At 33.2% G+C, this 16,462-nt stretch overlaps 1 protein-coding gene across 13 annotated transcripts in view; it reads right to left on the bottom strand.

The window, feature by feature from the left end:
• The window catches only part of LOC127720107 (uncharacterized), a 36,795-nt gene that overhangs the window by 18,760 nt on the left and 1,573 nt on the right, over positions 1–16,462 (bottom strand). For all 13 annotated transcript variants that reach the window (XR_007990621.1, XR_007990619.1, XR_007990620.1 and 10 more), the window contains exons 3-7: positions 12,941–13,040; positions 11,504–11,650; positions 4,835–4,963; positions 3,532–3,607; positions 2,708–2,829 (exon numbers count right to left, since the gene is read on the bottom strand). Coding sequence is in view for 6 of the 13 variants with exons in the window: in XM_052226518.1 (XP_052082478.1) it covers positions 2,708–2,829; positions 3,532–3,607; positions 4,835–4,963; positions 11,504–11,650; positions 12,941–13,040 (574 nt within the window). In the remaining 7 variants the exon portion in view is untranslated. The remainder of the gene's footprint in view (positions 1–2,707; positions 2,830–3,531; positions 3,608–4,834; positions 4,964–11,503; positions 11,651–12,940; positions 13,041–16,462) is intronic.

The following is a 16,462-nucleotide window of genomic DNA, read 5'->3' as shown; positions in this document are numbered from 1 at the left end:
ATTTCTTGCTGTTGTGCAATACACTGTGCTGTTGCGCAATACTTAGTAAATCTGTTGTCAGACTTTAAACAAATAAAATTTATAAAATTCTAAAGGGAGCTTACACCAATAGATATAAACAGTTTACAAAAGTTTCATACGAATTGCTGAAAGCATTTTTGAGTTTTTGTCTGAAAACTGGAAAATCCCCCCTTTTTTAATGAATAAACCCCATAATTCGGAAATGTAAAATCTAAAATTTATAAAATTCTAAAGGAAGCTTACATCAATAGATATCAACAATTCATCAAAGTTTCATGAGAACTGCTGAAAGCATTTTTGAGTTATTGTCCGAAAACTGGAAAATCCCCCTTTTTTTATGAATAAAACCCAATAACTCGGAAACTTAAAATCTAAAATTTATAAAAAACGAAAGGGAGCTCACGTCAATAGATATAAACAATTCATCAAAGTTTTAAGCAAAATTGGTTAAAGCGTTTTTGAGTTAATGTCCGACATGTTGACGACGGACGGACGGACAGACGGACAGACGGACGTACAACGGTATACCATAATACGTCCCGTAAACGGACGTATAAAAAGGACAAACAACTGTTCACTAAACACTTTACTGAAAACTTAAGTTTGGGCAACACTAACCAACCAACCCAAGAAATGACTTAATTAAGAGCTCAAAATGAGGAAGAAGTTCTGGCTATTCTAGTAATTGCATTTGAATTAGTTATGACAATATAAAAAAAGGTGTGATATGTTGCATTCGGAAATATTTCACAACAGAAAGTAGACAGGACCTGGACAACGACAATTGCAACATATATATATATATGGATATATATTACAGGAATCTTCAATTACGATGAACAAAGTCATCATCATGACAATGCATGTTGTAAAAAGTTAGAAAAATTGCTTCATCTTTCTCAATAAGAACTTTTGGTTCAGTAGCTTCCTGATAGGAATCAAAACCTTTGAAATAATTAGGTGCTTCTGAAATGGTATATTGACTATATAGAACAAATCCCAAGACTCTTAAAGTCGATTTCGAGGCACAAGTCAATGTTTGAGATAATCTTTTCTGAGCCTGTGGTGTCCATTATTTAAAGTTAATTTTATATTTAACAGATGCGATTAACATTATTATCGATTTTTGGAGGAGTTTTGAAAAGGACATCATCTGAGATAGAACTAGCGTCTATTTGTGCTTCTTCAGGTGTTCAAGTAAAATGTTTCCCTCATATTGAAAACTTTTTAGAAAAAGGCGAGGAAAATAGCCCAGATGGTTCATGAATTCCGAAAGTAAGTAAAAAACATTCCCACAAACAATATGATCTATTCAGAATAATCAATCATCTTGCCCTTGTCAGTTTGTGTGATTTTTAAGTATTATTTCTTAATTCCAAAAACAAGATATTTGTATATTCGTTGGCCTGGGCAATCTTTTTTACACGAGACTGTTTGATCTTTCCTGATCTTTTTTTAAATTAAAAATTATGAATAAGTTTGATGTTTATGATGAAGAGGTTGGAATTTTTTTAATATCATTGCATTATGGGATTTTTTAATGTTTGTTCTTAATCTATCTTTGAATTTTATTCCAAATACATTATCATTAAATTCACACCGCCAATTATTTAGACCCTTAATTAGTTTGTTTCACAGCTAATCTGAAACCGCCTTTATCGATATCATAGAGACAAAAATAGTAACGGATAAATGCAAATAAGATCTACAATGTCTAAGTTACTGGACTTAATACTATAATTATCTAGTAAAAAATCAAAAATATTTTAATTTCAGCCACTGAGATTTATATGTTTATATAATTCAAATACTTGTATGTATATAACATACATAAATAATCGATTTGTAAATTTATATTGTTTGTGTTTTGAAATATTTACGCTTACAATAATAATATTCAAATTCTCTCATTATATATATATTATTTTTTTATTCAAGTGAAACGTGTCTTTGAATAGTATACTGCAAGCTATATTCATTAACAAATATCTAACATTGTTCGATAAATCTCAACCGATTTCTTTGGTCCTCTTTTCGTTTTTATTGTTCAATATTAGATCCATCTTTTTCATATCACCTTAAACAAAATTTCTTTCGTTACGTCCATAATATGAACAAGAAACGATTCGTTGCCATCGATCTTTATTTGGTCACATATAAATAAAGTCTAAATATATTTAACAGAGCAGTTTGCTTGGTATTAAATAGTTAATCGAAACCTACTTACTTTACACTGGTCAGAAGCATAAAATCGTCCTTAACAGCAATGTGTGCATCAGTAGAAGTGTTCGACCGTTCAAAATTTCGCGAATCAACATATTCAAAGACAACATTTACCTCAAGTCATTTATAAAGTTTAACTATCAGTATAAACCTGCTAAATTTATATTTTCAGCTTCAAAACCAAAACGGATATACATTGTTTTACACTAGTCATTTTGGGGCCCTTTATAGCTTGCTGTTCGGTGTCAGCCAAGGCTCCGTTTTGAAGGCCGTACTTTGACCTATAATTGTTTACTTTTTACACATTGTGACTTGGATGGTGGGTTGTCTCATTGGCACTCATACCACATCTTCTTATTTCTATATATTACTTTGTATCACTGCAATTTCGGAGAGAACTTATATTCCAGAATCGACATCAATATTCAATGATGCAGAAGAACAAAGCTGTCAGCAATTTTACCTTCATTTTCTGTTGACTGCTCTAGAGGTTTGACATCTTGCAAAAAAAACTTCTTCTTTGCCCTACAAGATATGTCTTCAGTTGTAGACCCGTTATCAGCAACTTCTTGAGACTCAAAACACCTTAAAAACACAAACTATATTGTTTTAAGAACTTGAACATACATCTGTACAAAATATGAATCCTATGAAAAAATGAATATGTATTTTTGAAATTTTACGGAATTTGAAAATGAATTTGCTAATGCTACACTTTTCAAGGACTTCAAATAAGCATTTATTACAAGTTTAACTTCGCTCCTCACATCAAAGTATATATATTAACTGAAACGATAATTCAGATATCCATAAAAGGGTAATTATCTAATTACCGAATTGTGAATTTAAATTTTAAATAATGAAAAAGCCTTTCCGAGTACCTGAGTTAATCTAAAGTGTTGGCGGGTCTTTATTTTTCAATGAAATGTTTTGTTTGTGTTTTCGTGGTTTTCACTTTTGGTCATGGTATTGTTATTTTTATTGGACTTTTCGAATGCATGTTGTTATCTTTTCTCCATTTCCCGCCTTATGTCAAAACAATTAAAGAAATAATGATTGTATATCACCGACAGAAAATCAGCATGAGGCTTTTGGGCAACTGAGCGCAGAAACCCAGTAGAATAGGTCCGTATTTTGTGTAGTGCAAAGAGAAAACAACGGATTCCATAAATAAGCTATAAATGTAGAAACATGCTTTTTAAATTGAAATAAATGGTTACAAGCTATCATTTTAAATTGTTCGTTGATTTAAGTTATATATACACATAATTATTATTGAATACTTGCTCTGTTTTCTTTCTACATATGTGTTCGTCGCTAGCTTCCGGTTTGAAAAAGCCTTCAGCACATGGTCCACATTGCCCTACATTAAAAACAACATCAATTATTACAATTAAACTATGAAAGGCATAAACCTTTAAACAATTTTCAATCATATATATAACTTTAATTGTTGACCTCTAACGTGGAACGTCTGCACGCACAAGAATTCTTAGAAGTTAGAAAAGGTGCAGTAGAGAACCAATGGCACTTCAGACTTCTAAATTCTTAACGCTAAGACTGAAGTGTGTTTGAGTGACTTAGTCAATCAAAAGAACTCAAAATATGATTTTAGTTATAGTATTATCCCGGGCATACCACAGATAAGAACAATTACATACGGTCAGAGATCATTCAGATATGCAGCCGCTTCGCTTCACTCTGGAATAGCTTGCCAAATTATTTTAGAACAGATTTTTTTATTATTCATTTTAAGAGTTTGCTTCAGCCCTGTAACGGTTGGAACTGCCGTTGCGCGACTCTGCTCATTTTTGCTTTCTTGTCACAGTGTTCAATCTGGTTTCTCTGTGCATAGTTAGTTAAGCGGGGACTTAGAGAGGTGATTGCTACATGAGTTCCCGCTTGGATATATATTCAGCTCACCGAAGTTTACAAATTTGTGGTTTGTCTTCGTTAGATAAATTTTAATGTTTTGCTTTATTGCTTATGCTTCATTTTATTTAGTTATCACACAAATCTTCAATTTGAGATTTTTCATTATGTTTAAAGTGGCTGCTCGTAATCTTATTTTTTAATGCTATTCAATTAACTTATCTCCTTATAAATATCACGATTTGTACCTATATTTTCAATTTTCTTAGTGCTTATTCCTAATTTTTTTGGAAGATACAGTCATGATACTTCAAATTTGCTTAAACATGTTAAACAAAGTCTTTCACATGTAAATGCCAAATTTTGTGTATGTTTTGCATGTTGTTATCATTGTTTTCCTGTTATGTATTTGTTTTTATATTCCGTTAAAAGCTGTTTCGAGCTTGTGTTGTATAGTTTTATAAATGCCGAATCAAAATAAAAATTGTCTTATCCTATCTTAAAAACAATGTAGGTTTTTAAGACATATTGAAACAATAGCATATGTTTTGATGAGTTATAAAAAAAACTAATAAGTCTAGATAGTCACGAAAGAATAAAGTTTGTTTGTTTTGGGTTGTATATTCATGATAATACATTGCTATATATCTTTCCTGTAACACGTTGGTCTTCACCTGAATCTTGTATAAGTCTTTTATACTTTATACTTTTAATTTACCGTCATTTTTAAGTTCAAATCCCGGACTGGAACAGGAAACTTCTGTTAGTAAGCAGTTATTATAATCACTTCCATAGTAACCAAGCCTTCTATCGCAGACACATGCATCTTTCTCTAACATAACTTCAGCTTTAAAAATAAAGATTATTAATTAAGAGGCCATGTTAATAAAGGTAGCTGTTTGTATGGTGGTTAAGTATTAAAACAGCTTCATTTGACATTTCCAATTATATAAGTGTTAAAGTATATTCATAAAAGTTAGTATATGCGATAAAAAAGAAATGCATGTTCATCAAACTCCTCATTTTTTGTAGGCTTTTAATTTATTACGCCGGACGCACGTTTCATCTTCACAAGACAAATCCGTGGTGGTTGAATCAAAACTTTTCGAAGGCCAAATACAAAACAAAGTTAAGACTAAATATGATTGATTCAAATAATCCAAAATGTATCCAACAAAAAAACAAGACGTCGTTCTAAGTAAACAGCTTGTTAAGGTACCGTTGAAATAAAAAGTAACAACTATTCAACTTAGCATAAGTACTTTTTACAATTCAATACTGACATTTAACTGTAACTTTTAAAAATTTTATACATAACGTAGTCATTATCAAAAAGATATATTTAAATATCATTTCTACAAATATCGAGTTCATTACCAAATAAATGGGGAATGTGTCTATGGGACACAGATGATGCCGCCGCTTGCATATAACGTTATAAAGAGATATATAACTCAAGAACGGTAAAAGTGACGCTACCCAAATTCGTACTTGATCTTGGTTTTGTGGTAATAAGCATTGTATATAAGTTTCATAACATTTGGTTGAGGCAAACTTAAGTTAGAGAACGGAAATGAAAAATTCAGCATTTTTTTCCTTTTGTAAAGAGGCATAACTCTAGAAATGTAAAAGTAACGCCACTTAAATTCAAACTTGATCTGCGTTTTGTGGTAATAAGCATTGTGTATAAGTTTCATAACCTTTGGTTGAAGCAATCTAAAGTTAGAGAAGAGAAACCAATTTCAGGACGTTCGGACGTACGGACGGACGTACAGAAGGACGTACAGATGGACAAGGGTAAAACTAATACCGCCTCCGCTACGGCAGGGGCATAAAAAGATGTTCCATGTTCAATTGTGACAAAAATTAATTTAAGGAAAATTTGCTACATTGAATATTTTTTACAATTGAATTAATTTCATTGTTTAAGTGGTAAGCAACAATAAATTGCATATACAAAGTAACAGGAGCTTTTAATTTAGAGATTGTCGATGGCTTCTGTCTGTCATATTTGTGTTTTCGTCAATTGACATGTTATGCAAACTCATCAAATATACCAATATTATAATTTGGTACGCCAGATGCACGTTTCTTCTACATGAGACTCATCAGTGGCGCTGGAATCAAAACAGTTGAAATAAAATGCTCCGCAGGGCGCAGCTTGATACGACCGCAGAGGTCGAAGCCTGAACAGTTGGGGCAAGTATGGACACAACATTCAAGCTTGATACAGCTTTGCATTTGGATTGTGATTAAATATTTGACACAGCATAGGTTTCTGACACAGAATGAATGTGGTCTAAGAACTTAAAAATTTTAAATTGGACATTCACCTATTATGGTCCAATATCCAAAATCTAAATACATGGTTAGATTCAGCATATCAAAGAACCCCAAGAATTCAATTTTTGATGAAATCAAACAAAGTTTAATTTTGGACCCTTTTGACCTCAATGTGGACAAAGTTGATAACGGGGCCCAAAAATCAAAAATCTAAATACATGGTTAGATTCAGCATATCAAAGAACCCCATATATTCAATTTTTGTTGAAATCAAACAAAGTTTAATTTTGGACCCCGATTTGGACCAACTTGAAAACTGGGCCCATAATCAAAAATCTAAACACATGTTTAGATTCAGCATATCAAAGAACCCTAAGAATTCAATTTTTGTTAAAATCAAACTAAGTTTAATTTTGGACCCTTTGGACCTTAATGTAGACCAATTTGAAAACGGAACCTTCAACCAAAAATTAAGAATCTAAATACACTGTTAGATTCGGCATATCAAAGAACCCAAATAATTCAATTTTTGATGAAATCAAACAAAGTTTAATTTTGGACCCTTTGGACCTCAATGTGGACCAATTTAAAAACGGGGCCCAAAATCCAATAAAATGCTCCGCTGGGGCGCAGCTTGATACGACCGCAGAGGTCGAACCCTGAACAGTTGGGGCAAGTATGGACACAACATTCAAGCTTGATACAGCACTGAATTTGGATTGTAATTAAATATTTGACACAGCATAGGTTTCTGACACAGAATGAAAGTGGTCTAAGAACTTAAAATAAAATGCTCCGCAGGGCGCAGCTTGATACGACCGCAGAGGTCGAACCCTGAACAGTTGGGGCAAGTATGGACACAACATTCAAGCTTGATACAGCTTTACATTTGGATTGTGATTAAATATTTGACACAGCATAGGTTTCTGACACAGAATGAATGTGGTCTAAGAACTTAAAAATTTTAAATTGGACATTCACCTATTATGGTCCAATATCCAAAATCTAAATACACGGTTAGATTCGGCATATCAAAGAACCCCAATAATTCAATTTTTGATAAAATCAAACAAAGTTTAATTTTGGACCCTTTGGACCTCAATGTGGACCAATTTAAAAACGGGGCCCAAAATCCAAAAACTAAATACACGGTTAGATTCAGCATATTAAAGAACCCCAAGAATTCAAGAATAAAACCCCATTGAAATTGGTCAAGAAATAAGCAATTTATACTAAGTATCTTCTTTTGCACAATACTGTGCAATTGAATATTTCTAGCTATTGCGCAATACTTTACAATTGACAATTTCTTGCTATTGCGCAATATTGTGCTATTGGATATTTCTTGCTATTGCGCAATACTGTGCAATTGAAGATTTCTTGCTATTGCGCAATACTGTGCAATTGAAGATTTCTTGCTATTGTGCAATACTGTGCAATTGAAAATTTCTTGCTATTGCGCAATACTTATTATATAATAATTTACACATCCTGTTTGGTGTGTATCTCCTACCATATCATTATTATTTGCTTTTAAATATAAATCAGAAATAACCAACTTAAAATGGAAAATTTTAAAAGAAAAAAAAAGGAAAAAAAGAAAAAAAAAGGAAAAAAAAAAATCCCCCCCCCAAATTTTTTGAACCCCCTTATGATTCATCACCCCCAAACTCAATCCCAGCCTTCCCTTTGTGGTATGGTACCTTGCAGTACAATTTCAGAGAGATCCATACACTTGAACACAAGTTAGTGTCTGGAAACTAGAAAAATGCTTATTTTTGGCCCCTTTTTGGCCCCCAAGACCTAAACGTTTCAGCAATTACCCCCAAACTCAATTCCAGCTTTTCCTTTGTGATATGGAACCTTGTAGTACAATTTCAGAAAGATCCATGCACTTACACACAAGTTATTGTCATGAAACTAGAAAAATGCTTGTTTTTTTGCCCCTTTTTTTGCCCCTAATTCCTAATATTTTGAGGCAATTATCCCCAAAATCAATCCCAGCATTCCTTTTGTGATATGGAACCTTGTGGTACAATGTCAGAGAGATCCATACACTAACACACAAGTTATGTCTGGAAGTTACAAAAATGCTTATTTTTGGCCCCTTTTTGGCCCCTCATTCCTTTACTGTTGATACCATAACCCCCAAAATCAATCCCAACCTTCCTTATGTGGTATTGAACCTTGTGGTAAAATTTCATAGAGATCCATTCACTTAAACTAAAGTTAGAGTGCGAAAACCAATGTGTCTTCGGACGACGCCGGACGACGCCAGACGACGACGACGACGACGACGACGACGACGACGACGACGACGACGCCAACGTCATACCAATATACGACCACAAAATTTTTTTTGCGGTCGTATAAAAATTTTATTTATCTATTCAAACCATATCATTATTATTTACTTTTATATATAAATCAGAAATAACCAATTTAAAATGGTAAATTTTAAAGAAAAAAAAGGAAAAAAAAATCCCCCCCAATTTTTTTGAACCCCCTTATGATTCATCACCCCCAAACTCAATCCCAGCCTTCCCTTTGTGGTATGGTACCTTGCAGCACAATTTCAGAGAGATCCGTGCACTTGAACACAAGTTATTGTCTGGAAACTAGAAAAATGCTTGTTTTTTTGCCCCTTTTTGGCCCGAAATTCCTAAACGTTTAGGGCAATTACCCACAAACTCAAACCCAGCTTTCCCTTTGTGATATGGAACCTTGCAGTACAATTTCATAAAGATCCTTACACTTAAACACAAGTTATTGTCCTGAAACTAGAAAAATGCTTGTTTTTTGCCCTTTTAGGGCCCCTAATTACTAAAATTTTGAGGCAATTACCCCCAAAATCAATCCCAGCCTTCTCTTTGTGGTATGGTACCTTGCAGTACAATTTCAGAGAGATCCATACACTTGAACACAAGTAATTGTCTGGAAACTAGAAAAATGATTATTTTTGGCCCCTTTTTGGCCCTAATTCCTAAACTTTTTGGGCAACTACCCCGAAACTCAATTCCAGCTTTTCCTGTGTGATATGGAACCTTGTAGTACAATTTCATAAAGATCCATACACTTACACACAAGTTATTGTCCTGAAACTAGAAAAATGATTGTTTTTTTGTCCTTTTATGGCCCCTAATTACTTAAATTTTGAGGGAATTACCCCCAAAATAAATCCCAGCCTTCCCTTTGTGGTATGGTACCTTGCAGCACAATTTCAGAGAGATCCATGCACTTGAACACAAGTTATTGTCTGGAAACTTTAAAAATGCTTGTTTTTTGGCCCCTTTTTGGCCCCAAATTCCTAAACGTTTAGGGCAATTACCCACAAACTCAAACCCAGCTTTCCCTTTGTGATATGGAACCTTGCAGTACAATTTCATAAAGATCCTTACACTTAAACACAAGTTATTGTCCTGAAACTAGAAAAATGCTTGTTTTTTTGCTCTTTTATGGCCCCTTATTACTAAAAATTTTAGGCAATTAACCCCAAATTCAATCCCAGCCTTCTCTTTGTGGTATGGTACCTTGCAGTACAATTTCAGAGAGATCCATACACTTGAACACAAGTTATTGTCTGGAAACTAGAAAAATGCTTATTTTTGGCCCCTTTTTGGCCCTAATTCCTAAACTTTTTGGGCAACTACCCTGAAACTCAATTCCAGCTTTCCCTGTGTGATATGGAACCTTGTAGTACAATTTCATAAAGATCCATACACTTACACACAAGTTATTGTCCTGAAACTTGAAAAATGCTTGTTTTTTTTTCCTTTTATGGCCCCTAATTACTTAAATTTTGAGGGAATTACCCCCAAAATCAATCCCAGCCTTTCCTTTGTGGTATGGTACCTTGTAGTACAATTTCAGAGAGATCCATACACTTGAACACAAGTTATTGTCTGGAAACTAGAAAAATACTTGTTTTTTGGCCCCTTTTTGGCCCTAAATTCCTAAACGTTTAGGACAATTACCCACAAACTCAAACCCAGCTTTCCCTTTGTAATATGGAACCTTGCAGTACAATTTCATAAAGATCCATACACTTACACACAAGTTATTGTCCTGAAACTAGTAAATTTGCTTCTTTTTTTGTCCTTTTATGGCCCCTAATTACTTAAATTTTGAGGGAATTACCCCCATCATCAATCCCAGCCTTCCCTTTGTGGTATGGTACCTTGCAGTACAATTTCAGAGAGATCCATACACTTGAACACAAGTTATTGTCTGGAAACTAGAAAAATGCTTATTTTTGGCCCCTTTTTGGCCCCCAATTCCTAAACGTTTCGGCAATTACCCCCAAACTCAATTCCAGCTTTCCCTTTGTGATATGGAACCTTGTAGTGCAATTTCAGAAAGATCCATACACTAACACACAAGTTATTGTCATGAAACTAGAAAAATGCTTGTTTTTTGCCCCTTTTTTTGGCCCCTAATTCCTAAAATTTTGAGGCAATTACCCCCAAAATCAATCCCAGCATTCCTTTTGTGATATGGAGACTTGTGGTACAATGTCAGAGAGATCCATACACTAACACAAGTTATGTCTGGAAGTTACAAAAATGCTTATGTTTGGCCCCTTTTTGGCCCCTAATTCCTTTACTGTTGGTACCATAACCTTCAAAATCAATCCCAACCTTCCTTTTGTGGTATTGAACCTTGTGGTAAAATTTCATAGAGATCCATTCACTTAAACTAAAGTTAGAGTGCGAAAACCAATGTGTCTTTGGACGACGCAAGACGACGACGACAACGACGACGACGACGACGACGACGACGACGCCAACGTCATACCAATATACGACCACAAAAATTTTTTTGCGGTCGTATAAAAAATCGGACCATTGGTTTTCTCGTTTGAACATGTTTGGTCAAATCGGGGATTTTGATAGCTAACTTTACGGTATTCTTATTTCTCATTGTTGTGGGCCGCAAGTTGACATAAAGTTGTTTACATTCCCGCCATTTTGGACCCTGATAGATAATCATTCAACATCTCTTTGTTATTTTAACAACACACTTTGTAAGAATATAGATGTAAATCACTTCAGCTAAAGTGTTAAAGAATTAAATTAGTAGTTTAAGCTAGAAACTTTTGACTTACGCTGCTCACATGTAGGTTTCGGTATACATGGATCTATGATATTGGTCATTTCAGCAGTATTGATTATGTCTAAATGGTATGTGTCTTCTGGACAGTTCCTACAGGTATCGTGACCATGGTGGTAATCACAAAAATCATATTTCTGAGCTGAAAAAGATAGATGTAGTAATTTTAAGTAATTTTTAGAAATAAGATATCATTTTAATCATCTCACCTAGCAGGACACAGAAAAATCCATTAAAAGTGGAAGCAGAGGGGAAACAATTCATATTAAGGAAGCACTCCACAGTTAGATGTGTAGTTTCGCATTTTGCCCCCGGTGGATTTTTCAAATATGAAAGCTATTGTGCAATAAAATTCATTTTTGGATAGCTGAAGATTAATATAGCCATCATAGTTGGTTTATATGAACATCAAGATTGTGTAATGTATGCATTATTGGCTGTTTTCTATAAGACAATCCGTATTTTCCTATACATAATAGACATTGGTCCACAAATTATTGTAATGTTTTTTTTTCCAGTTTTTTTTGTCGCACGAACTTTTTGATTCAATTTTACGAAAATATGAAGCGATATACTCTAATTTTTTTTATGTTCATTTGGTACATATATATATATATATAGATTTATAAAAGAACAAAGTTCCAATGTCCCCGCGTTGCACATATTTTATCTATCCAAGGTACAAGGGCAATAATTTAAAAAAAACTTGTTTTTTTCTTTAAACCTTTTTATTAATATCTTAGAGAAATGAAGGCTTCAGAGCAAATGCAATGTGATATATAATTAATATTTCCAAGGGTCATAACTCGATAAAAATATTTAATCAGAACTTATTTTCGAAAGTGTCAAATACATTGCTGATATAAACCTATGATATAAGTTTCATAAAATTCTGGCAACATATGAGAGTGCTAACAATGCAGTTTTCCATATAATCAATATTTCCAAGGAGCATAACTCTTTTCAAAATAATTGATCTGCACTGATTTTTGAACTCGTTAAAGACCCTGATGATATAAACCTATGATATAAATTTCATACAAATCTATGAATTCAAGCACGAAGAAAAAAGTGTTGAAAACTGATTTGCCGGACTGATGGATGGACAGACGGACGGAGTGCAAACCTAAAGTCTCCCTCGACTTTGTCGGTAGGGGACTAATAAATGCAGAATGTTCCCATAGATACACAAAAAAAGGAATTATATTTCACAATAACTGTGGAGGGTTACCTTAGAGCTGCTGTTCTTTTTCATGTAAATTCCGCACTATAGTTCCAAAAGTCTTAAAAATAAAGCGACCGATTATTTGTTTTAATGTTAATTAATATAGAATTTATCATTGCATTCTATAATACTAAAATAAATACTTGTATTCAATTTGCAATAAAACACAGTCTAAATTTTTAAAAAAAACATGTGAAAAAGACAAACCTTGCTGGCATATAACTGTGTTACAACATATAAAATTCCCAGAAAATGACTGTCTCATGACCTGTCCTGCACCACAAACTTTCGGGGAACAATTTATAATCTAAAAAATAAATTTGAAATGTCATCTTTTATCTCAATGAATCAAATCAGATCAAATTGTGAAAATGATAGCTTTTCATCCAATGTAAGACAATCATCGGTTTTTTAAACTTTTCCAAAACGTAGATAATGTCAATATCTGCATGAAGCTTTGGTCACGTTTTCAATTAGAAATAAACTAACCATAGATACCAGGGTTCAAATTTAGTTGGCCATACGCGTGTTTTGTCTACAAAAAGACTCATCAGTGACGTTCGAATCAAAAAAGTTAAAAAGGCAAAATAAAGTACGAAGTTGAAGAGCATTGAGGACCAAAACTTTCCAAAGGTTTTGCCAAATACAGCTAAGGTAATCTATTACTGGGGAAGAATATCCTTAGTATTTCGAAGATACCAAGTTTTGTAAACATTTAAAATCAACACAGAAGTGCTAACTATTGGGCTGGTGATATCCTCGGGGAAGGACCTCCACCTGCAGTGGCATCGACCAAGTGTTTGTAAATAAAATAAGATAGATAACAGGATTAAAGTTTAGTTCGCCAGACGCGTCTTTCGTAAAAGTAAATTTAAAAATGTTGAATAATTGCTGCTTAATCTTCATTTTGATAATATTGGTATAGGGGCAATAACTCCTATAAGGAGTCAATTTATGGTTCAGTCATTTTGGCATATTATAGATTTTATTCTGCTTATGATTTTTAAGTCAGTCAATCCGTTCATTCGTAATACACCGAGTAAAGTTTATTGAAATAGTTGTCTAGCAGTTAACAACAGCAATGTACATTGAAAGAAATCGATCTATAGAACTTTTTGACATTTATTCCAATCCAGGTTCTGAAATGACACATTTTTTTTATTCGAAAATCAGCTAAAGCTAACTGGTGCTCTGTTTAAACAATGTTTTGTGCAAAAAAACTTTATTATAGAGATATGTTTAAACCATCGTAAACTCTTCAAATACAGCATTTTTATGACTTCTTTAAAAAGTAATATCAAAATTTCAAAATGTACCATTTCGAACTTTTCCCTTTATCAGTTCGTTACCAATGCCCTTTGTTTTGCCAGAACTTGACCCCAACAGGGAGTTGTCTAAGTTTTTTTTTTCAGGTTTGGAATAATCTTTGAAAAGCTTGTTAATTCATGTGCTGTTAACAAGCACTCGAAGAATCGTACCCATCCTCTTATTATTTTCTGTGTTACAGATATTTCCAATTAAATTGCTTAAATAATTTTTTTATTTTTCTTTATTTTTACCTGTTTTTTTTTTTTTTACTTCATATGCGCCTCTCCTCTACACTTATTTTTCAAATTTTAACCGGAAGGAACATATTTAATTTTTTCATGTATATGTTAGACAGCAATCGAGATTATTCCAATTCTATATTTTATTTCCCAATAAAACGCAACATTCATGATTGTATGTACTCTTCATGCCAACGTCACAACAATGCATGTGAAAATAAACGATAGCTTCATACAGCTCGTATTTTCATAGTTGTAGCATAAAGATGTCATTATAAGAATTGTTTGGGTGTTTTTATCTAAATTTTCTGGGGCATATTTTATTATGAGATCACCCCCAGTTTTTGTTGGGGTTCGTGTTGCTTAGTCTTTAGTTTTCTATGTTGTTTCATCTGTACTATTATTTGTCTATTTGTCTTTTTATTTTTGGCCATGGCGTTGTCAGTTTGTTTTCGATCTATGAGTTTGACTGTCCCTCTGGTATCTTTCGTCCCTCTTTTAGTATGTAGCGCTTCGGCGCTTTAAACAAAATGTGCTTCGGTCAATACTTTTACATCCACAATGAAATTACAAAAAAAAAACTCATTCGATTTTTAAATAAATTTTAGTCTGGTCGTGATTGAGTCTTTATGGTCAGATAATTGACCAATAAGATTGAAATTTTTCATAAGCAGTATATATATATATACTTTCACAATTCCTTCACTTACAAAACGCATTCAACACTGTGCATGACGTTGCTGTTTTGAACCTACTACTAAGTACGAACGCTGGTATACGAGTGCAAGCCGTATAGCATGATTTCAATATAAGCAAAAGTAATACTTTGAGCGTGCTTTCAGTAACCGCAAGCTTTATTTTTGTGGTTCTTATCTATTATACATGTATCGTACAGTTAAGTGGTTTGCATATATTGATTCATATTGTACACTTTTCTGTGAAACTTTTATTAGTTCAAGAGTGGAGGGTTGAGGGTTGAAAAAGTAATTTAACTCTTCCATGTGTTTATATGTCTCGGGTATTTACCTTATACAGACGTCGAGACTTTTACCATAACTGATACTTTAATTAAATATCTAACCTATCTCACACATGTAATTTTAAAATTATTATTGATTGAGGTTTTTTCTGGAAAAAGGGAGATATCCCATTCGAATCATGTTATATAACTTACGTGTCGGATCTATCAGGCATACTTATGAAAAGTAAAGTAACAAAAATACCGAACTCCAAGGAAAATTCAAAACGGAAAGTCCCTTATCAAGTGGCAAAATCAAAAGCTCAAACACATCAAACGGATGGAAAGCAACTGTCATATTCCTTATAATGCATTTGTACGTTTGAGTAATTTTGTGGTAAAAGGGAAATAATCCAATTTGAATCATGTTCCATAGGTACCAAATTCTTTACAATTATAATGGCTATATTTGAGTGATTTTATTTCCTTCACACTTCTGTATATGTACATATGTTTGTCCATGCATTGTGTTTGTTTAAATTGTTTGTTTGAACTATAATGCCTCACACGAGGTCTTTAGTGGAATAAAAAGTTTCAAACAAGTTTCAAACGTACGATACGTCAGACAGGTATGAATTAAACTTCTGTTTTATTAATAATTAAAGAGTACTGAAAATACTTATCATGTGGGCATTATCGTGATACATATAGGGTGCCAAAGGGATTGTATTATTGAAAGAAACATTAGTAATAATCGAGCCGCAGGCAAGATCATTATCAATTTCGGTCACTCAGTACTGCAATGTACTAGCTACGGTCCAAAAGGCATTCTTTTATTATGATAATACCCTCTTCGTAAGTAATTGTGTTTATTTCAGTGACAAAAAAATATGCAAGTAGAGGTGACTTTAAAATCACAAGGTGGTATTTATATGGTAATGTCACGTGAATTTTTATAGTGTAAAAAACAGGATGACACATGGCCACGTTTAAACCAAATCTTTACAAGTATCTGATTTCAATTAAATCTAAGTTCACCAACTTAACAATATAATATCTCCTAATATTATGTTAATGCAATATGACAGATTTTGATAATTTAAAACAAGAGTTTCCAAGAATGTACTTTTTAAGAATAAAGTATTATAAACAAGATAACGCCAAAATAGTACTTGTGTTTAGAGTTTCTTACCTATCCTATTCATTTACCTTAAATGCCTACCT

The sequence above is a fragment of the Mytilus californianus genome, unplaced genomic scaffold (assembly GCF_021869535.1).
Source record: "Mytilus californianus isolate M0D057914Y unplaced genomic scaffold, xbMytCali1.0.p SCAF_11, whole genome shotgun sequence".
NCBI classification, from domain to species: domain Eukaryota; kingdom Metazoa; phylum Mollusca; class Bivalvia; order Mytilida; family Mytilidae; genus Mytilus; species Mytilus californianus.
Note: the sequence above shows the minus strand (reverse complement) of the source record. Positions and strands in the feature narration are given on the sequence as shown.